The sequence below is a fragment of the Mus caroli genome, unplaced genomic scaffold (assembly GCF_978045245.1).
Source record: "Mus caroli unplaced genomic scaffold, Mus_caroli_1 scaffold_15, whole genome shotgun sequence".
NCBI lineage: Eukaryota > Metazoa > Chordata > Mammalia > Rodentia > Muridae > Mus > Mus caroli.
In genome coordinates, this window is record NW_028227270.1 from 45,440,834 (window position 1) to 45,461,488 (window position 20,655).

Here is a 20,655-nt window from a genome sequence, read left to right on the forward strand (position 1 = left end):
AGACTCCTGCCCCAGTACTAAAGCATTGCACAGGAGGAAGTGTTTTGTTTTGAGATACACATAATGAGAAATGTTATCTTATTGTGCATATCATTAGGTTTTTCATTTTCACTACAAAATATAAAATCATATCCTTGTGTGTTCTGTAAAATGTGCTTCAGTTATCCCTGATGAAGTAGTTCATATATGCATAGGTTAAGCTGTACAAAATCAGTAGTTTGTAGGGAAAAAAAATAAAGAAGAAGAAGAAGGCAAGTATTGGTTCTTGGTAGAATTTCACCTCATTTAAAAGGAATACTTATTCTTAATTATTAGGGCTGTAGGAGTGAAAAATGTGTTATTATTTCAATTTTCCCTCTGAAACAGAAAAGATGCCTGTCTTGAAAGCTGAGGCATCGCACTATCACTCCGACTTGAATAACTTGCTGCTCTGCTGCCAGTGTGTGGATGTGGCTTTTTACCACCCGGAAGTGACGGGCGTCGTGGAAGCCCACAAGATCGTTCTCTGCTCTGTAAGCCATGTTTTCATGCTGCTTTTCAATGTGAAAAGCCCTGCCGACATTCAGGATTCCAGTATCATCCGAACCACCCAGGATCTCTTTGCCATAAACAGAGATGCTGTGCTTCCAGGTGCTAGCCAGGAAGCCCCCAGCAACCCACCGTTGCCTGTCATTGTTAAGGACGCCCTCTTCTGTTCCTGTTTATCAGACATTCTGCGCTTCATTTATTCAGGTACGCTTGGTACCTTCTACTCTATTAACCTGTCTAGATGAAGGATGCTCATGGTCCATGAGAATCATGGTTAATTTTACATTTGTTTCATCCCCTGACATTGGAGGTGATGCTTACACATAAAATATAGCATTTGCTTCATACCTAGAAATATCTACGTTATCTCTCTTCCTGATAAATTTATTTGCCATAAAGAAAATGAAATGGCAAAGTCACATGGGGTATGATGTGCTCCTTCAGCCATCTTTAAGTATACGACGGAGTAGAATTAGACGAATTTGTCTTCAATATTAGACCCACAATGCCTTCAGGGCTCATCAGTCATGTCATTTGTGTCATTTTTTTAATGCTTTGGAAACAATATGACAGTTATTAGAAAATTAAAAACCACATAATATAACAATTCATTTCTAAGTATATACCTGAAATAACTAAAAGCAAGGTGTTAGGAGTTGTATAACCATGCTCAAAGCGGTATTTTATACCATAGCCAAAATGGTGAATGTGACCCAAATGTCATCAGTGAGTATATGATATGTGTATGATGTTATTGTTATGCCCGATTCTGAGGGAAACCCAGGAGAGCTCAAGAACTTCGAAGTCTGCTGCAATTTGCATAAGCGTCCTTTATAATGAGCCTTGACTTGGATTGCAAACCTCCCTAAAGCGTAGGTCCGGAGTGCGATCCCAAGCTCAGGTGTTTCAGCACTTATATACAGCATAGTTAGAAATTCCTTGAATGCTTAGGGTGAAGGGGAGGGAAGGTGGGTGAGATAAGTCATAACTCAGACGTGATACCATTTGGTAGGGCGGAACCTCAAGGCTGAGGGGGATTAAGATTGTCTCTTGTGGGGCTATCAGGAACAAGTTTTATGGCCAGCCATAACTGTCTGTGACCTCTGATTATCTCTTTTCTATGATTTAAGCGTGGGACCCTAATCTCCTTTCTTCAAGGATAGGCACCAGCTGCACCTGGTTATCTGGGAGAGTGCTGGCCCAGGCGCCACTGAAGCTGAGGAGTTTTTGTCATTTGTCTTACTCAGGCTGGCACCCATGGCTCCTTGAGTCCTCTCAGAGCTGCCAGGGAGATGGAAGGTGGGAGGGGGAGGCAGGGATGGGGAAAAACAGAGCTTCTGGGGGAAAATACATGGAAGCAAGCCTCACTGCGCTTGCTGTGAGAGAGAGCCTAGGGAGAAGGAGGACTTCTGCAGGAGAGTGCAAGAACAAGCCGCCTGTGCACCTCATTGTATGTATGTTACATATATGATATATGTATGATATATATGATATATGTATGCAGTGGGAAATTACTCACCTCTAAAAACTAAGATGTTCTTTTTTTCCACTTGAGTTATGGATATATCATGTAATAAGGTAAAATTTAATCAGGCTTTTAAAAGGAACTTGTAGTTGATTTTTTTTTTCTGTTGGAAATGTGAGAATAATGTTGTGGTGGCTTAGTAAATAGTGGTTTGTAAAATTCACAAATACTCATAGGACACACTGCCTTCAGCTTGGCAGACTTACGTAGACTTCAGTGGCCATGTAGATCAGGTGCAGGTAACTAGAGTCATCAAATATCTAGTTATTGACTTTTTAGTTCTACAGGTTTTAATATTTAAACTTAGAATCTCACAGTTCAGACTTTGATACTAATCCTTAAAAAACAAAAATGTTTGCATGTTAAGAAAAATATTTGCAGTGACTTGTCTAGAGAACTGTGAAGGCTGTGTTTGACTTTTCAATGATTTTACTGTTGAAATTCTATGAATTATTCAGCAGGTTTTCCATAATATCATTAATCCTGGAAGGCACAGGAGTACTCTAAACCATTTGTGCTTTCTTTAGTATGGTAGCTGTAAAGCAGGTCCACATAGCCAGAGACTGGACCTACTGGCCTCTCCCGGAGAAGGATGCTTTTTTTTTTTTTTTTTTTTTTGGCATTTTAAAGTCAATACAGCAATAGGGAAATGCAGTCCACTGGACAAAGGGAAAGGGAAAGAAAAGGTTCTCCCTGTACCCTCATCCATGCCCCTGACAGTTACTTGAGACAACTTTCTGAATTCCCTCAGCCACAATTTAGAAAGAGGTTTTATTCACATACACAGATGCTGTGGCAAACATGTAATCCTTATAACTGCTCTTTTCTAGAGCCCATAGGTACTTTCCCAGGAGGAGAGAGGGAGATTTGCTGTCTTGGCTGTGGGAACAGTGTTTGCCATTCCAGAAGCTGCGCTACTGTCCTTCCTCAGTGTGATCAGGCTGGGCTTTTGACAGGCTGCACATGTGTGGTGGGGGAAGGGAAGCTTAAAGTTGAGTGGGTAAGATAAGAACTCAGTAAGAAATCAGTCTGGCATGCAGATTGCAGGAGGCTAACACTGTGACCTTTCAGCATCCGACTGGTGCTTTTAAATCTCAAGAGTACTAGGTCACCTGGGGATACGGAGGTATGTAGCTTCTGACGGTGTGGTAGGGTGGGTGCAGTGTGAGCTGTATTTCCTACAGACTCCAAGTGATGGTTGATACCCTCGGGACACCAGGTCTCTGACACAGCCAGTGAATTAGGGCTTGGATTTCAGTTGAGAAGCTGGGCCTGGAAGCCTGTTGTCAATTTAGGTCACAAAGGAAAACTGAGGCACAAAATTGCAAGGTCTGACATCTGAGTCAGAGCTAGCTGGAGCTCAGTTCTTGGTTTCTTGTCAAGGATTGTAGCAGATGAGTAGAAACCTGGGGAGCACAGGAATGGGGTGCCTGGGCAGAACAGAGGCTCTGGAGTCTGTGGGGAAAGCGAGCCCTCCTCCGCCAGGTCAGAGCTTCTGTATTTATTCTACACTTCAGATCTCCCAGGTCCTGGCCCCATAGGAGATGGGGTAGGATTGACCTTAACCTGGGATAAGGAGCCTGATGCAGGTTGAGATGCAGGAATAACTGGCTCTGAGCTTCTTACTAATCATTCTTTAATTATGTACAAACGATACATCTGAATGGAGTAGAGGTAAGCTTAAGTTCCATTTTTAAAGACACTAAAGCTGTCATTACATGACTTTTTAAAATATATGTTTATTACAAGAAATAAAAAAGAAAAACCACAGAGATCCCATTATCAAAACAAAATATCTGATTATCACCGGTGTTTGTTTCCTCTGATAGATTCTCATTAATACTTTAGATAGATTAGTCCTTTAATTTTTTTTTTAACCAAATGAAACAAAAACCTTAAGTCTACAATTTCATATAATCTTCAATAGGGACTTAAACTGTTTCCTTGGGACGTTTTCCAACCTCTGAACAGAACACAGGTTTCAAGGCACTGTTGTGCAGTGCTTTCTTCACAGTCCATAGGTCACTCGGTATGTCAGGGAACCACAGAGGACAGGAGCTGTGGCATGTTGTGTCACCACAGCTGCTCAGGCAGAGACAGAACCCCATGGTACAACTTGCTCAGGAATATTTGTCCCGAGCAAACAGGAGCTAAAATCCGACAATAAACAGATCTCGTGTTAAAAAAAAATCAACTAGACCACAAAAGGTACTTTTTAAATAAAAAGTTCTTTTTACATCTAGGAACGGGATTATGTGAATGTTTAGGCTTGCTATTTAGAAACCAACTTCATAGTCTGGCTAGGATTTTATACTCACCTATAAGACTTTAGTTTGTTTTCCCCTTACACTTTTTGAATCTCTAGATACAGTCCATATGTGTCTGGTTTATATATGCTAACTTTCCACTGCATAAGAGCGCTATATGATGTGCTAGCGTTTAATAAGTTATGCCTGGAGGTTCAGGAAGTTACTCTGAGACAGCAGACACTTGTACCATTCTTATAGTACTTAGTAGTTTAAGGTTTGTGAATTCCTGAGTCATATAATCTTTAGATAGTTAGAAATTGAAATATTTGTGACTCAAGAATGTAGCTGTGAGGTGGACCTGTCATAGATGACCCAGAATTCCACATCACTGAAATGCAGAGTAAAGTGAGCATGTGGACCAAGCTGTGGGTTCGGTTTGCATGGTGTTCGCTCTCATTTTTGGAATTATTCTGCAGCATGCTCTTTTCTGTACAGCAGAAAACAGCATAGGATACCTGAATGCACCATGCTCTTCAACAGACTAAGGGACTTGCTGAAGAACTTAAGACAGTATCCTTAGAAAACCTCGGTGAACCGTGCGAAATGAGCAGCTTTTACAGATCCTGCCACGTGACACTGGACCTGTTGATGATGATGCAGAGGGTGAATCTCCTGTTAAACATTTGCACTACAGAAAGAAGCCCTCACCTCAGGATTATTGGTTTATTAGCAGTTACAGTCTCAATGATGACGCGATTAGCATTTCCATGTATGAAAACAGCCCACTTGTTAGTGCTGTTAGGAATTTTTCTGCTTTCATTCTTGGTTATTGGCTCTTAGTGAGTTGTTTTTAAATACCTAAGTGGCCCCTTGAGCTTGCCTTGTTATTTAGATTATTTGGTGTTGGCTCCATTCAAAGGAGGTATTATGTAGGTGTTCTTTGGTATTATGTAGATGTTCTTTACTTATATTAGCTGGCTGTAAATTTACTTAACAATGTTAAAGGTCAATACAGAGATTGTATCTGTGTTCTCCTTCAGTTAGGGTGAATGTAGGCAAATTAAAAGTACTTCTCCTGTAGACTGTATGCCACTAACTGGGTATTGATAATGTCTGAGATTTTTAAAGTGAGAACATGGTCTGTCACCAGCAGCGCACAGCAGCGCTAGGACTATATCAGGGGCCCTGGGAGGCTTTAAAACATATTAGTGTCTGGAACCCTAGCTTCAGAATTATGATGAGGTTTCCTCTGATGTATTTTACAAACTATCTCTCTACAGGTCAGTATAATGCACAGCTAGGATGGAGAAGCAATCTGAGCTCCATTGGTTTTTAAGGTGTTTGATATATCTATCTGTTTTCTTCTTCTTCTTCTTCTTCTTCTTCTTCTTCTTCTTCTTCTTCTTCTTCTTCTTCTTCTTCTTAATTTTTGAGGTTTATTGCACAGTGGTTAGGGAAATGGCAGAAAAGTTAGCTACAAGTTCAATGGAAAATATCTTCTAACTGTAGTCATTTCAGGGTGCTACAGATGGAGATGGGGCTAGCATGGGGTTTTCTGAGGCGTTGGGGTCAAAATTGGTATGCAGGAGTTTCCCATGCTGGAGCCATCTCCTCGGCAGAGTAAAACTGCTCCATGATGCTCAGAGGAGGCAGTGTCTCCAGCTTTGTTTTGTGTGGTGGTCTTGCTGTCTAGTCTCTGGCTCTTGGGTATCCACCAACACCTCTGAGGTCTATGATCCTCAGAGGATACTGCTCAGCACTGGCATAGGGCACTAGATGAGCCTGTTGTCAGCAACCAGGAGACCAAGAGGCTTCGAAAGTGAAGATGTGTTCAAACGCACCAGGGTTTAGCAAGAACAGGAATGGACCTTCAAAACATGGAGAAAGGCTTTTGGCATCCTCTCCCAATAGTAACAATGAGCAGGGCATAGGTATTACAAAATCACTCTTGAATTCAGGGGTCCTGACATTTCTATACAGACCTTTGTCTATGTGCATGGAAGGTTTCCTGAAAAGATGACCCAAAGAACGTGTCAGATTGTGAAAAGATTATATGTGCCCAGTTAAAAAACACTGATATAAAAAAGGGAAAGAGTGAGCAGACAGTTCTTAGAGACTCCTCATCCTTCTGGAGTGTTTAAAGGAAGGCGATCTAGCAGGGAGGTCAGAATAGAAGAGTTCTCACAAGTAGAACAGGCAGTGGTGAGCTGGAGTTGAGGCTGCACCTGTGTGTGTGGGCAAGGCGACTGTGTTTGTTCTTCCCAATTCCAAGGTGTGGGCTACCGTGTTTTTAGCTCAGATTTGGCCCTGCTGTGAGTGTTTACGTGATGGAAAATGGCAAAAGCTGCTGAAGGTGAGGTGAGAAGGTGGAAGCCATCCAGCAGTGCCAAAAGTTGTAACAAAAAACAAGCGCCTGGACTGGAGAGAGGGCTCAGCAGTGAAGGACATTTGCATAGGACCCAGGTTCTGTTCCCAGTACCCATGTGATAGCTAAGAACTGGTCTTCACTCCAGTTCCACAGGATCTAACACCCTTTTTGGTTTTCTTAGCCACTGAACACATGTGGCATACTTACATACATGAAGTCGAACATTCTTACACATAAAAGTAAACCAATCTTAAAAAAAAAAAAAAAAAAGTAAAAAGCCAGTGTCAAGAGCCCTGGGATCAGGCCCTTTGGTTGGCTTTAGTACCCACTGGTAGAAGCTGTCTGCAGCAACCTGGTCTCATTGCCTTAAAATGTGAATTATTTTATACTCTGCTCAGTCTCAGTCTCGGTCATTAAGGCATCTCCAGAGTGATGGATACAGTTAGTGATACACCAGAAAATGTAGATTAGGAGCAGATAGCAAAGGGTCTTGATTACCTGCCCCCAGGAGTGGAATGACTTCTTTGAAGTCACACCAGTAGTTAATGGCAAAGATAGAGCTGTAATGAGGGCCCCATTACTGCATCTGCCTGGGGCACGACGCTTTATTTTTATTTTTAAAAGTTTGGACCTCCTGTAAGTCATGGGGCGGGCAGATGAGGGTAAGCCCTTGTGTGGTGGTTTCAATAAGATTGGCCCCCACAGGCTCATAGATTTGAATGCTTAGTTACCACAGGGTAGAACTGTTTGAAAGAATTAGAAGGATTAAGAGGTATATGGTCTTGCTGGAAGATGTGTGTCACTGGGGATGGGATTTGAGGTTCCAAAGGTCCAGACCCAGGCTCTCTTTCTTTGACTACCTGACTGCAGATCAGGATGTAGCTCTCAGCTACTTCTCCAGCGTCATGTGTACTGCATGTTCCCACCATGACGGTAATAGATTAAACCTCTGAAACTGTAAGCCAGTCCTAATTAGATGCTTTCTTTTATAGGAGTTTCCTTGACAGCAGTAGAACAGTAACTAAGACACCTTGGGACGCCATAAGCATAAATCATACTTTCTGAAAACTTAGCTTGAATAATAGGATAGATCCCAAGTTGAAAGGGCTGGAGGGAGCAGGAAGGCTGAGAAAAAGATTGCTGTAGGCCATGTGAGAGGAGCATTTTGGGTAAAGACCACCTTTTGCTGACCATAAAATCGAAACAGAAAAGAAAAGGGTTCACAGAGTATGTGGCAAGAGTGAAGGAGCCCAAGAAGAGTAGCTTTGAAATTGACCAAGATGGAGACCAAGTCCAGGAAAAGACCAGGCAGCTGATGCTGCTGCAGTGCCTGGATCTCAGATGGAGTGTCCCAGAGAACCATCCCATTGCCTTTCTCAGGTTTGCTTGGTAGAGTTTCAAGGCAGATGTCCCATTCTGAGCCTGACAGTGCACAAGGCCTTCTGAATAATGTTTCTGCTGTGTGGCTGTCTAGACCAATGGTCAGTAAGCTTTGCTGTTCACTGGTAGTGATACTGTCCAACATCACCTGTGGACAGCCGTACCCACCTTTGTCCTGGGAGTAAGTAGGCAACTTGCCAGATTACTTTTCACAGAAACTCATCCTGGCTGGGGCTGCGAAGTCCCTAGCTGAATACCTGCTTCAGAAATGGCAGCTGTCAGGGAGGAAGATGGTGGATGACAGTGGTTTTCAACTTTCCCAATGCTGTGACCCTTTGATATAGTTCTTCATGTTGTGGTGACCCCAACCATCAGGTTACTTTTGTTGCTACCTCATAATTGTAATGTGCTGTGGTTATGAATTGCCATGTAAATAACTGTTTTCTGCTGGTCTTAGGTGACCCCTCTGAGAAAGGTTAGTCCCCCACAGGGGTTACCACCCACAAGTTGAGAACCACTGGTTTAGGAGAAGGCAAATAGACTTGTTAAACACATTTCAAGAGACATGTTTGCTACAGGGGGGAAAAAAACTGAAGAAAGAAGCATTGATAATCTAAAAAGAGACCCAGCTTTTCATACCTTTTACTCACACAGGGAAATCTGATGTATTTAATTCCTTACAGGTGCTTTTCAGTGGGAAGAGCTGGAAGAAGATGTCAGGAGGAAGTTGAAAGATTCAGGGGATGTTTCTGATATCATCGAGAAAGTTAAATGTATTTTAAAAACACCAGGAAAGGTAAATTAATTTGACTCTGAATTATAGCTGGTATACCTTGTTGATTATAACATTGAGTCACTACCATAATTCATAAATATAAATGTTTTCCCTATGTATATGTTTCCGTTTAAATGTTTAAAGCATTTAAAACAGAAACATATGTATTTCTTACTAAGACTGTAATTTTTGTGGGGATTAAAATGTGTGAGTCATGTCTTTGAAATGCTCATTTGTGAATTCTGTCTTCAGAACACCCCATTGGAGCCATGGGAACACAGACTCCAGCCTGCCTCTGCCTCCTGAGTGCTGGGATTAAAGGCATGCCTCACCCCTGCCTCCCCTGTGTTGAGATGAAAGGCTGCCTAGCTCCTGGCCCTGCAGCTGGACCTCTAGGAGAGATGCTTTTTCACACCACATTCTTTAAATCTGGATAGCATTGTGAAGTGGCCTTGCTCCTGTGTGAACTTTTCAAAGAGTTGCAAGCAATGTAGCTAACCAAATAGACAGTTGAGGAGTCTCTTGAATACATATTAAAAATTAGAAACTGAGTTCAAGGTTATAAAAGTACTGATACTGTATGGCCATAAAACTGCAGATTGTAGAGAGTCTGTGAAGGTTTGAAACATATAATTGTTAAACTTAAAACAACTGTCTTGCACAATTTAGCCAGGTTATTCTTTTTGTTGGTTTGTTTTTTGATATTTTCTTTTTTTATTAGATATTTTCTTTATTTACATTTCAAGTGTTTTCCCCTTTCCTAGTTTCCCCTCCGAAAATACCCTATCCTCTCCCCGCTTGCCCTGCTCCCCAACCCATTCACTCAAGCTTCCTGGCCCAGGCATTCTTCTATCCTGGGGCATAGAAACTTCACAGGACCAAGGGCCTCTCTTCCCATTGATGACCTACTAGGCCATCCTCTGCTACATATGCAGCTAGAGCCACAAGTCCCTCCCTGTGTTTTCTTTGATTGGTGGTTTAGTCCCAGGGAGCTCTGGGGTTACTGGTTAGTTCATATTGTTGTTCCTCCTAGGGGGCAGCAAATCCCTTCAGCTCCATGGGTACGTTCTCTAGCTCCTTCATTGGGGACCTTGTGCTCCATCTAATGGATGACTGTGAGCATCCACTTCTGTACTAGTCAGGCACTGGCAGGGCCTCTTAGGAGACAGCTATATCAGGGTCCTTTTAGCAAGCTCTTGTTGGCATCTGCAACAAGAATCCCCAGGTGGGGCAGTTTCTGAATGATCAACCTTCAGTCTCTGCTCTGAACTTTGTCTCTGTAACTCCTTCCATGGCTATTTTGTTCCCCTTTCTAAGAAGGATCAAAGTATCCACACTTTGGTCTTCCTTCTTCTTGAGTTTCATGTGTTTTGCAAATTGTATCTTGGGTATTCTGAGCTTCTGGGCTAATATCCACTTATCGGTGAGTGCATATCAAATGACTTCTTTTGTGACTGGGTTACCTCACTTAGGATGATATCTTCCAGATCGAACCATTTGTCTAAGAATTTCATAAATTCATTGTTTTTAATAGCTGAGCAGTACTCCCTTGTTTAAATGTACAATATTTTCTGTATCCATTCCTCTGTTGAGGGACATCTGGGTTCTTTCCAGCTTCTGACTATTATAAATAAGACTGCTATGAGCATAGTGGAGCATGTGGCCTTATTTCAAGTTGGAACATCTTCTGGGTATATGCTGAGGAGTAGTATTGCTGGATCTTCCAGTAGAACTGTGTCCAATTTTCTGCAGAACCACCAAACTGATTTCCAGAGTGGTTGTACCAGCTTGCAATCCCACCAGCAATGGAGGAGTGTTCCTCTTTCTCCACATCCTCACCAGCATCTGCTGTCACTTGAGTTTTTGATCTTAGCCATTCTGACTAGTGTGAGGTGGAATCTCAGGGTTGTTTTGATTTGCATTTCCCTGATGATTAAGGATGTTGAACATTATTTTAGGTCCTTCTCAGCCATTCGTTATTCCTCAGTTGAGAATTCTTTTTGTTTAGCTCTTTTTGTTTAGCTTTGTTTTTACAGGGTTATTTGGTTTTCTGGACTCCACCTTGAGTTCTTTATATATATTGGATATTAGCCCCCTATCAGATTTGGAATCAGAAAAGATCTTTTCCCAATCTGTTGGTTGCTGTTTTGTCTTATTGACAGTGTCCTTTGCCTTACAGAAGCTTTGCAATTTTATGAGGTCCCATTTGTAGATTCTTGAACTTACAGCACAAGCATTGGTGTTCTGTTCAGGAATTTTTCCCCTGTGTCCATATCTTCTAGGCTCTTCGCCACTTTCTTCTCCATAAGTTTCTGTGTCTCTGGTTTTTGTGGAGTTCCTTGATCCACTTAGACTTGAGCTTTGTACAAGGAGATAAGAATGGATCAATTCGCATTCTTCTACATGATAACCACGAGTTGAGCCAGCACCATTTGTTGAAAATGCTGTCTTCTTTCCACTGGATGGTTTTAGCTCCTTTGTCAAAGATCAAGTGACCATAGGTGTATGGGTTCATTTCTGGGTCTGAATTTCTATTCCATTGACCTACCTGTCTGTCACTGTACCAGTACCATGCAGTTTTTATCACAATTGCTCTGTAGTACAGCTTGAGGTCAGGCATGGTGATTCCACCAGAGATTCTTTAATCATTGAGAACAGTTTTCATTATCCTAGGTTTTTTGTTATTCCAGATGAATTTGCAAATTGGCCTTTCTAACTCAGTGAAGAATTGAGTTGGAATATTGATGGGGATTGCATTGAATGTGTAGATTGCTTTCGGCAAGATAGCCATTTTGACTATATTGATCCAGCCAATCCATGCGCATGGGAGATCTTTCCATCTTCTGAGATCTTCAATTTCTTTCTTCAGATACTTGAAGTTCTTATCATACAGATCTTTAACTTGCTTAGTTATAGACACACCCAGGTATTTTATATTATTTGTGAGTATTGTGAAGGGTATTACTTCCCTAATTTCTTTCTCAGCCTGTTTTTCCTTTGTGTAGAGAAAAGGCCACTGATTTGTTTGAGTTAATTTTATATCCAGCTACTACACTGAAGTTGTTTATCAGGTTTAGGAGTTCTCTGGTGGAATTTTTTGGGATCACTTATATATACTATCATATCATCTGCAAATAGTGATATTTTGACTTTTTCCTTTACAATTTTTATTCCATTGATCGTTTGTTGTCTAATTGCTCTGGCTAGGACTTCAAGTACAATGTTGAATAGGTAGGGAAAGAGTGGGCAGCCTTGTCTGGTCCCTGATTTTGGTGGGATTGCTTCGAGTTTCTCTCCATTTAGTTTGATGTTAGCTACTGGTTGCTGTATATTGCTTTTATTATGTTTAGGTATGGGCCTTGAATGCTTGATCTTTCTAAGACTTTTATCATGAACAGGTGTTAGATTTTGTCAAATGCTTTCTCAGCATCTACTGATATGACCTTGTGGTTTTTGTCTTTGAGTTTGTTTATATAGTGAATTATGCTGATGGATTTCCATATATTGAATAATCCCTCCATCCCTGGGATAAAGCCTACTTGATCATGATGGATGATCATTTTGATGTGTTCTTGGATTCGGTTTGAGAGAATTTTATTGAGTATTCTTGCATTGATACGCATAAAGCGAATTGGTCTGAAGTTCTCTTTCTTTGTTGGGTCTTTGTGTGGTTTAGGTATCAGAGTAACTGTGGCTCCATAGAATGAATTGGGTAGAGTACCTTCTGTTTCTATTTTGTGGAATCGTTTGAGGAGCATTGGAATTAGGTCCTCTTTGAAGGTCTGATAGAACTCTGTACTGAACTCATCTGGTCCTGGGCTTTTTTTGGTTGTGAGACTATTAATGACTGTTTCTATTTCTTTAGGGGGCACGAGACTGTTTAGATCATTAATCTGATCCTGATTTAACTTTGGTACCTGGTATCAGTCCAGAAAATTGTCCATTTCATCCAGGTTTCCCAGTTTTGTTGAGTATAGCCTTTTGTAGTAGGGTCTGATGATTTTTTGGATTTCTTCAGATTCAGTTGTTATGTCTCCTTTTTCATTTGTGATTTTGTTAATTAGGATACTGTCCCTGTGCCCTGTAGTTAGTCTGGCCATGGGTTTATATATCTTGTTGAATTTCTCAAAGAACCACCTCCTGGTTTGGTTGATTCTTTGTATAGTTCTTTTTGTTTCTATTTGGTTGATTTCAGCCCTGAATTTGATTATTTCCTGTTGACTCCTCTTGTGTGAATTTTTTTCTAGAGTCCTTAGGTGTGCTGTCTAGCTACTAGTGTATCCTCTCTCCAGATTCTTTTTTGGAGGAGGCACTCAGAGCTATGAGTTTTCCTCTTCAGACTGCCTTCATTGTGTAGCATAAGTTTGGGTATGCTGTGGCTTCATTATCATTGAACTCTAAAAAGTCTTTAATTTCTTTCCTTATTTCTTCCTTGACCAAGTTATCATGAGTAGAGTGTTGTTCAGCTTCCACGTGTATGTGAGCTTTCTATTATATATGTTGTTATTTGAAGATCAGCCTTAGTCTGTGTTGTTCTGATAGAATGCATGGGATTATTTTTGTATCTATTGAGGCCTGTTTTTTGACCAGTTATATGGTCAATTTTGGAGCAGGTACCATGATGTGCTGAGAAGAAGGTATATCCTTTTGTTTTAGGATAAAATGTTCTGTAGATATCTGTTAAATCCATTCGTTTCATAACTTCTGTTAGTTTCACTGTGTCTTTGTTTAGTTTCTGTTTCCAGTATCTATCCATTAATGAGAGTGGTGTGTTGAATTCTCCCACTATTATTGTGTGAGGTACAATGTATGTTTTGATCTTTACTAAAGTATCTTTAATGGATGTGGATGCCCTTGCATTTGGAGCATAGATGTTCAGAATCCAGAGTTCATCTTGGAAAATTTTATCTTTGAGTATGAAGTGTCCCTTGTATCTATTTTGATAACTTTAGGTTGAAAGTATATTTTATTCACTATTGCAATGGCTACTGAAGCTTGTTACTTGGGACCTTGTGGTTGGAAATTGTTTTCCAGCTTTTTTCTCTGAGGCAGTATCTGTATTTGTCACTGAGGTGGGTTTCCTATATTTTGGGTTCTGTTTACATTACCAGTCTGTTAGTCTATGCCTTTTTATTGGGGAGTTGAATCCATTGATATTAAGATATATTAAGGAAAAGTCATTGTTGCTTCCTCTTATTTTTGTTGTTAGAGTTAGAATTTTGTTCATGTGGCTATCTTCTTTTAGGTTTGCTGAAAGATTACTTTCTTGCTTTTTTAGGGTGTAGTTTCCCTCCTTTTGTTGGAGTTTTCCATCTATTATCCTTTGATGGGCTGGATTCATGAAATGATAATGTGTGAATTTGGTTTTGTCATGGAATACTTTGATTTTTCGATCTATGCTAATAGAAGTTTTGCTGGGTATAGTCATCTGGACTGACATTTGTGCTCTCTTAAGGTCTGTATGACATCTGCCCAGGATCTTCTGGCTTTCATAGTCTCTGGGGAGAAATCTGGTGTAATTCTGATAGGTCTGACTTTATATGTTACTTGACCTTTATCCCTTACTGCTTTTAATATTCTGTCTTTGTTTTGTGCATTTGGTGTTTTGATTATTATGTGATGGGAGGAATTTCTTTTCTGGTCCAAACTATTTGGAGTTCTGTAGGCTTCTTGCATGTTCATGGGCATCTCTTTCTTTAGGTTAAAGAAGTTTTCTTCTAAAATTTTGTTGAAGATATTTACTGGCCCTTTAAGTTGGAAATCTTCCTTCTCGTCTATCCTTAGGTTTGGTCTTTCATTGTGTCCTAGATTTCCTGGATGTTTGGGTTAGGAGCTTTTTGGATTTTGCATTTTCTTTGATTGTTGTGTCAATGTTTTCTATGGTATCTTCTGCACCTGAGATTCTCTCTTCTTTCTCTTGTATTCTGTTTGTTATGCTTGCATCTCTGGCTCCTGACTTCTTTCTTAGGTTTTCTCTTTCCAGAGTTGTCTCCCTTTGTGATTTCTTTATTGTTTCTACTTCCATTTTTAGATCCTGGATGGTTTTGTTCAATTCTTTCACCTGTTTGGATGTGTTCTCCTGTATTTCCTTAAGGTAGTTATTTATATCCTTCTTATAGTTCTCCATCATCATCATCATGAGAAGTGACTTTAGATCCATATCTTGATTTTTCTGGTGTGATGGTATATCCAGGACTTGCTATGGTGGGAGAGTTTGGTTCTGATGATGCCAAGTAACCTTGGTTTCTGTTACTTCTCTTCTTATGCTTGCCTCCCGCCATCTGATTATCTCAAGTGCTCCCTGCCCTTTGGAGCTTGTCCTTCCTCTAATCACAGTTGAGTCAGAACTTCTCAGAGTCCAGCATTCTTTGTGATCCTGTGATTCGGGGATACTGTGATGCTAAGATGTGTGTCAGAGTTCTTGGCAGTCAAGCTTCCTCTGAGACCCAGAGATCCTGGTGTTAACCAAGCACCTGGGATCCTGGCATCCTAAGATCCTGGGTGTGTTAGAGCGCCTGGAAGTGGTACCTCCTGTGGGGGCCATGGGACTGTCTGCTGAGTTCGAAACCAGCACCCACCAGAAGGATTCCGAGGTTGAGTGGGGTTCCTGTGTCTGTGCTCCAGCTGGCCCCAGCCACCCCTGGTTCTGTTGGAACAGATGTTGTGTTCCAGTCACCAGTGATCCTAAGATCCTGGGTGTGCTAGGGCGCCTGTGAGGTGGAGAGTCCTCTGGAGATGGTGGGACTCTCTGCTGAGTTGGGGCCCAAGGTGGCCTGGCATGGGAAGGAGTTCGAGCCACTGCCAATTTATTCTTATTTCAGATCGTGTGATAAGCAAATTGGCTATAGTGGATTAAAAGGGTAAGCTATGTGCAATGCTTAGGAAAATATAGGTTTTTCTTTAAATATAAGAAAAACATTCCTTTAGTTATTTTTGCAGATGATTTAATTCTACAGCCTATATTACTAACATTTTAAAGTTAATAGTTTAATGATGTAATAGTTTTTCATTCACTGATTTTAAAAGTTGTTCTTACCTTCATTTAGTATATGTGTATATATACACACATGTACATACTCATTCGTGCCAAAGAGTACATATATGTGGAGTTGAGAGGATTTGGTTCCACCATTTGGCCTCTAGGGATTAAACTCAGACAGCAAGTGTCTGCTCACTGAGACATCACTCTGCATGCTCCTTCCTCTTTGAGGCAAGGGCTCATTATATAGTCCAGACTGACTTCAAACTCTCTTTGTAGCCCTACTGACTTCAATTCTCTTTGTAGCCCAGTCTAGCTTCAAACTTGTGACTTTCCTACTGTAGGTCCCCTGGTGCTAGTTTTGCATATATGCAACCATACCTGGCTTGTACTAATTTTTCATGAAGATTCTTAATTTTTAGTTGAGAACAAAAATTAACAGAGAAACAAAGAATTAAGGGCCAAGATCTTTTGTTTCAGTAACATGGTGCAGCAAATATCCACAGGCTATCCAGCCTTATAGAAATCCAAAGGTTAATAAAACCTTTCTTTCCATCTAACTCAACTAAGTAACCCTTTAAAATGCCCAAACACCTGCTTGTGTTTATTAAAATAGTCTGATGGGTAAATGTATGACCAAGAGAAGACACCCCACCATCCCACACACGCTTCATACATGGTGTAAGATTCACTGTGTGCAGACTCATAACCTACATAACCTACATGGATGATATGCAGGGACTTGCTGGTGTTCTGAACTCATGTCTTTTTCTTTCTCTGATTTGGCAGGGGCTCCTTCGAGATACTGAGAGTAATATCACCTCTGAGTGGTGAAGGGACTGTAATTCTGTGACCCTCTCATCCACCCTTTCTGTTTACCAAGTGTGTCATAGGAATGTAACACAGCACTGAGTTGGCACTTGGGAGAGTGGATTTAAATTCGGAGTGTGTCATGAATTATTGCTGCAGTTTTGAGCAGTTCGGGTTTTTCTTTTAAAGTGGGATAAAGCAAGGCTCTGCAGGCCCAGCCAGCTTCTGATTCCCAGTGGCCCTGGCTGTCACTCTCTGTGTGCTTTAATCACTTGCATTCTAAATGCCCATTGCCCCAATGGGTGCTGTGGTGCAGGGCTGAGACCTAACAGTGGAGGACCAGGTCGCTTGTTTCCCTCCTACCGTGTTTGTGGAGTTCATGCTGGAGTGGGTTTTCTTTTCCCTTTTCAAGAGAACAGTATCCCTTTCTTCCTTCATAGAAGACTGGAAACGTCCCTTCAAAGTAGATTAGCCCAGGTAGACAACTAGACACCACTAGCTCTGATGGCCAGAGTCTGATATGTGACTTCTTGAGGGCAGAGGTTCCGCATTTCCCCAGCTGACTGAGCATGGGAGTTCCCATGAGGATGAGATTCAGAAATCCAGCCAAGGAAGTCATCAATAATAAGTAAAATAATTTCAATAAGAGCCAAAACTAAATGGTTCCATATGAGGGATTGTGGCCATACAATTTATGGTTGCAGCCATAATTTGGACAACTCTACTTGAAAATGTTAGTACTTGGCTAATTTCATTGTAAAGAAAAACGAGAGACAAGGATGGAGGCAAGTGAAGGGAGCTGCCCTCGGGTTTCTCGGATAGAGATGGGGTCTGCATAGACCTCAGCAACAAACAAGGAAGCAAAGCTGAGGTACCAAGGCACTGTGGGAGGAGGCCAGCAACTCTCTCTCTCTCTCTCCCTCTCTCTCTCTCTCTCTCTCTCTCTCTCTCTCTCTCTCTCTCTCTCTGTTTCTCTCTCTCTCTCTCTCTCTCTCTCTCTCTCTGTTTCTCTCTCTCTCTCTCTCTCTCTCTCTCTCTCTCACACACACACACACACACACACACTTAGCATTAGAAAATTGTATTCAAATTGAAATTCACCACTCTGAGATTTTGATTCATGTTCATTCTTTAGAAGAAAGCCCTGCTAGGCCGTACAAGAACATGTGCAGTAAGAACACATATAGGTCTCCCCTGCTGTGTGAATGGCTCTCAGAAACCCAGGATCTAGAGGTTCCCTGGTCACCACTAAGTGAGTGGCCTTGTGCTACACACAGGCAGCAGATGAAGTGCTCCCGGGAATGTCCCCCTCAGGGTTGTGATTAGAGGTGCCACCATGAAGCAATTGTGACTTCCGAGTTTGTTATCAAAGCAAACTGAACAGCCTTCCTCTTTTTGCTGTGCTTTCTCCTGATAGATTAATTGCCTGAGGAACTGCAAGACCTACCAAGCCAGGAAGCCTCTGTGGTTTTATAATACGTCTCTCAAGTTTTTCCTTAATAAACCGATGCTTGCCGATGTTGTCTTTGAAATACAAGGTATGGCTCAGCTGTGACAGAGGTCACTCTGCATTTTTATTTCTTACTTGCTCTCCTCCCCCTTGAGTTCTAGTTCAGCTTTAAATACATAAAGTAATACTAGCTGGTTTGCGAGAAAATCACTTTATAAACTAAAGAAAGGAATTTCCATTTCTCTCATCCATAGCCTCATCTGGGATGGGGGTGGGGGATGATCTTTAATGTGTCATCTCTGTTTTCATTTCTGTGTTTCTTAAGATCCTGTTTTTAATTCATCTGAAGCCAGCTCTCTTAAAAGCTCATTATCTCTTACTTGATTTACTCAGTTTCTTTTAAAAAATTGTCTGATCTACATCTAGCATCCACAGTTATTGCTAAATGTGTCACTGGCAGCACTGTGAGAATTGCTATCACTGGAGCAACGGCAAACTGTCTCTTATCTCTGTGGGAAATAATGCTGCCTAACTTTAATAAAGATGAGCTGTCTTTGAAGCCCATTACCAATTACTTGTATGGATAATTCTGCCACATTACTAGATTAAATGCATAATCTTAAAGATGAATTGCCAGATACCTTCAATTACATAAGGATAAAAGGAGTTGTTTGCAAATAAATGAAGTAGAACTTTAGATGGGCCATTTTAAAGAGGGAGGTGTAATTCTAATTTTGGGGTGGAAATGTGTGGCAGCTGGAATGGCATTTACTTTTCAGTACCTTCCCCCAGGAATATTAACTGCTTTTAACTTTGTCAAGAAAACTAGTGAACTGAACTTTTATAAAAAGCTCTGTTGGCAGCATCATAGGCAGTGTGAGCCTGGGACTCTGAAAGTGGGACAGTAAGAGAGACCTTGAGATATATTTAAAATGTGGCGGGGGAGGATACATGAAGAAGCCGTAGACTATCTATAGCTCTCTCATTGGGTTAAAAGACCAGCAACTGACTAACCAGACACTGGCCGTGGTATACTTGGATTTATTAACTGCCGAAATGAAAAAAAGAATAGTCCAAAGTGTCTGTCTGAAGCCAGCTAATACTACTCGTTTGCCAGTGGAGAAAGTGTCCTTGGAGGCCCAGCAAGTGGCAATCCCAGAACTAGCTCCTACAGGAATACTGTTGATGAAGGCGTTTGTGGAAGTCCCTGAGTGTTCTGTAGAATAGAGAAACACCAGTGTGGATAGCTAAGCAGCTTCACATTCCAACAGGAAACACCATATCCATTGTTAAAAAGAAACCTACCCTATGAATTGGAAAGATTTGTATCTTTATCAAATTAATCATCTCCAGTCTGTTTTGAAAGAATTTCTGTGTTCTGCAGATAAGTGATGGCGCTGGAGCTGGCACGGCGCTCTTTGCCAAATGACTTCCCGTGGGTCACTGAGAGGTCTGTGCTTTACCCACATCCATGACACTAGCTGATTAGTCACATACTGAACCGACTCTGAAAGACCCCCAAGAGTTCTGGGGCCACACAAAAACTTAGAGTAGGCTTTTCATGAGGGATAAATGTGGGGGAGGGTAATCTGAAGTGTATGTGGTGAACATACATGTCTTGTTCCTCCATCTAGGCTGAGAGGTATGTTCTGAAGAATGTCTTCCAAGACCTGTGGGTTAAGCAAGTTGGCATCCTTGTGGGAGTCCTGGATGGTGCTTGCCTAATAGTTGTATGGCCAGGGCTAGCCAGTTTCTTACCACTTTCAAAGTACTTGATACATACAATATACAGTCAGACCAGAATTTTTTTTTTTTAATTTTAAACAGAGTATCTGGCTATACTGGAGCTCACTGTGAAGTCAAGCCTGGTCTTGAACTCAAAGAGTTCTGCCTGCTTCTGCCTCCCAAGTGCTGAGATTAAAGATATATACCATTGCACCTGGATGCAGAATTCCTTCCTTCCTTCCTTCCTTCCTTCCTTTCTCTCTCTCTCTCTCTCTCTCTCTCTCTCTCTCTCTCTCTCTCTCTCTCTCTCTCTTTCTTTCTCTCTTTCTTTTGCTATGTAATGGCTTTATTATTTGTTTGAAATTTCTTTTTTTTAATTTTTTATTAGATATTTTCTTCATTTATATTTCAAATGTTATCCTGAAAGTCCACTATACCCTCCACCCACCCTGCTTCCCTTCCCACCCATTCCCACTTCTTGGTCCTGGCTTTCCCCTGTACTGGGGCATATAAAGTTTGCAAGACCAAGGGGCCTCTCTTCCCAATGATGGCCAACTAGACCATCTTCTGCTACATATACAGCTGGAGACATGAGCTCTGGGGGTACTGGTTAGTTCATATTGTTGTGCAATAGACACTATATGCAATAGTGTCTGTGTTTGGTGGCTGATTATGGGATGGACCCCCGGGTGGGGCAGTCTCTGGATGGTCTATCCTTTCATCTAAGCTCCAAACTTAGTCTCTGCAACTCCTTCCATGGATATTTTATTCCCTATTCTAGGGAGGAATGAAGTATCCATGAGTTGGTCTTCCTTCTTGATTTTCTTGTGTTTTGGAGGTTGTATCTTGGGTATTCTAGGTTTCTG

The 20,655-nt window shown here is 41.3% G+C and overlaps 1 protein-coding gene and 1 non-coding gene across 3 annotated transcripts in view; one reads left to right on the top strand and one right to left on the bottom strand.

Moving 5' to 3' along the window:
- Positions 1-20,655, top strand: part of Rhobtb3 (Rho related BTB domain containing 3) — a 58,411-nt gene that overhangs the window by 22,769 nt on the left and 14,987 nt on the right. For both annotated transcript variants that reach the window (XM_029468408.2, XM_021180261.3), the window contains exons 6-8: positions 367-732; positions 8,734-8,846; positions 18,032-18,152. In XM_029468408.2, the coding sequence (XP_029324268.1) occupies positions 367-732; positions 8,734-8,846; positions 18,032-18,152 (600 nt within the window). The remainder of the gene's footprint in view (positions 1-366; positions 733-8,733; positions 8,847-18,031; positions 18,153-20,655) is intronic.
- Positions 6,131-6,262, bottom strand: LOC115029203 (small nucleolar RNA SNORA71). Its single transcript, XR_003834755.1, has one exon. It is a non-coding gene; the product is annotated as a small nucleolar RNA SNORA71 (small nucleolar RNA).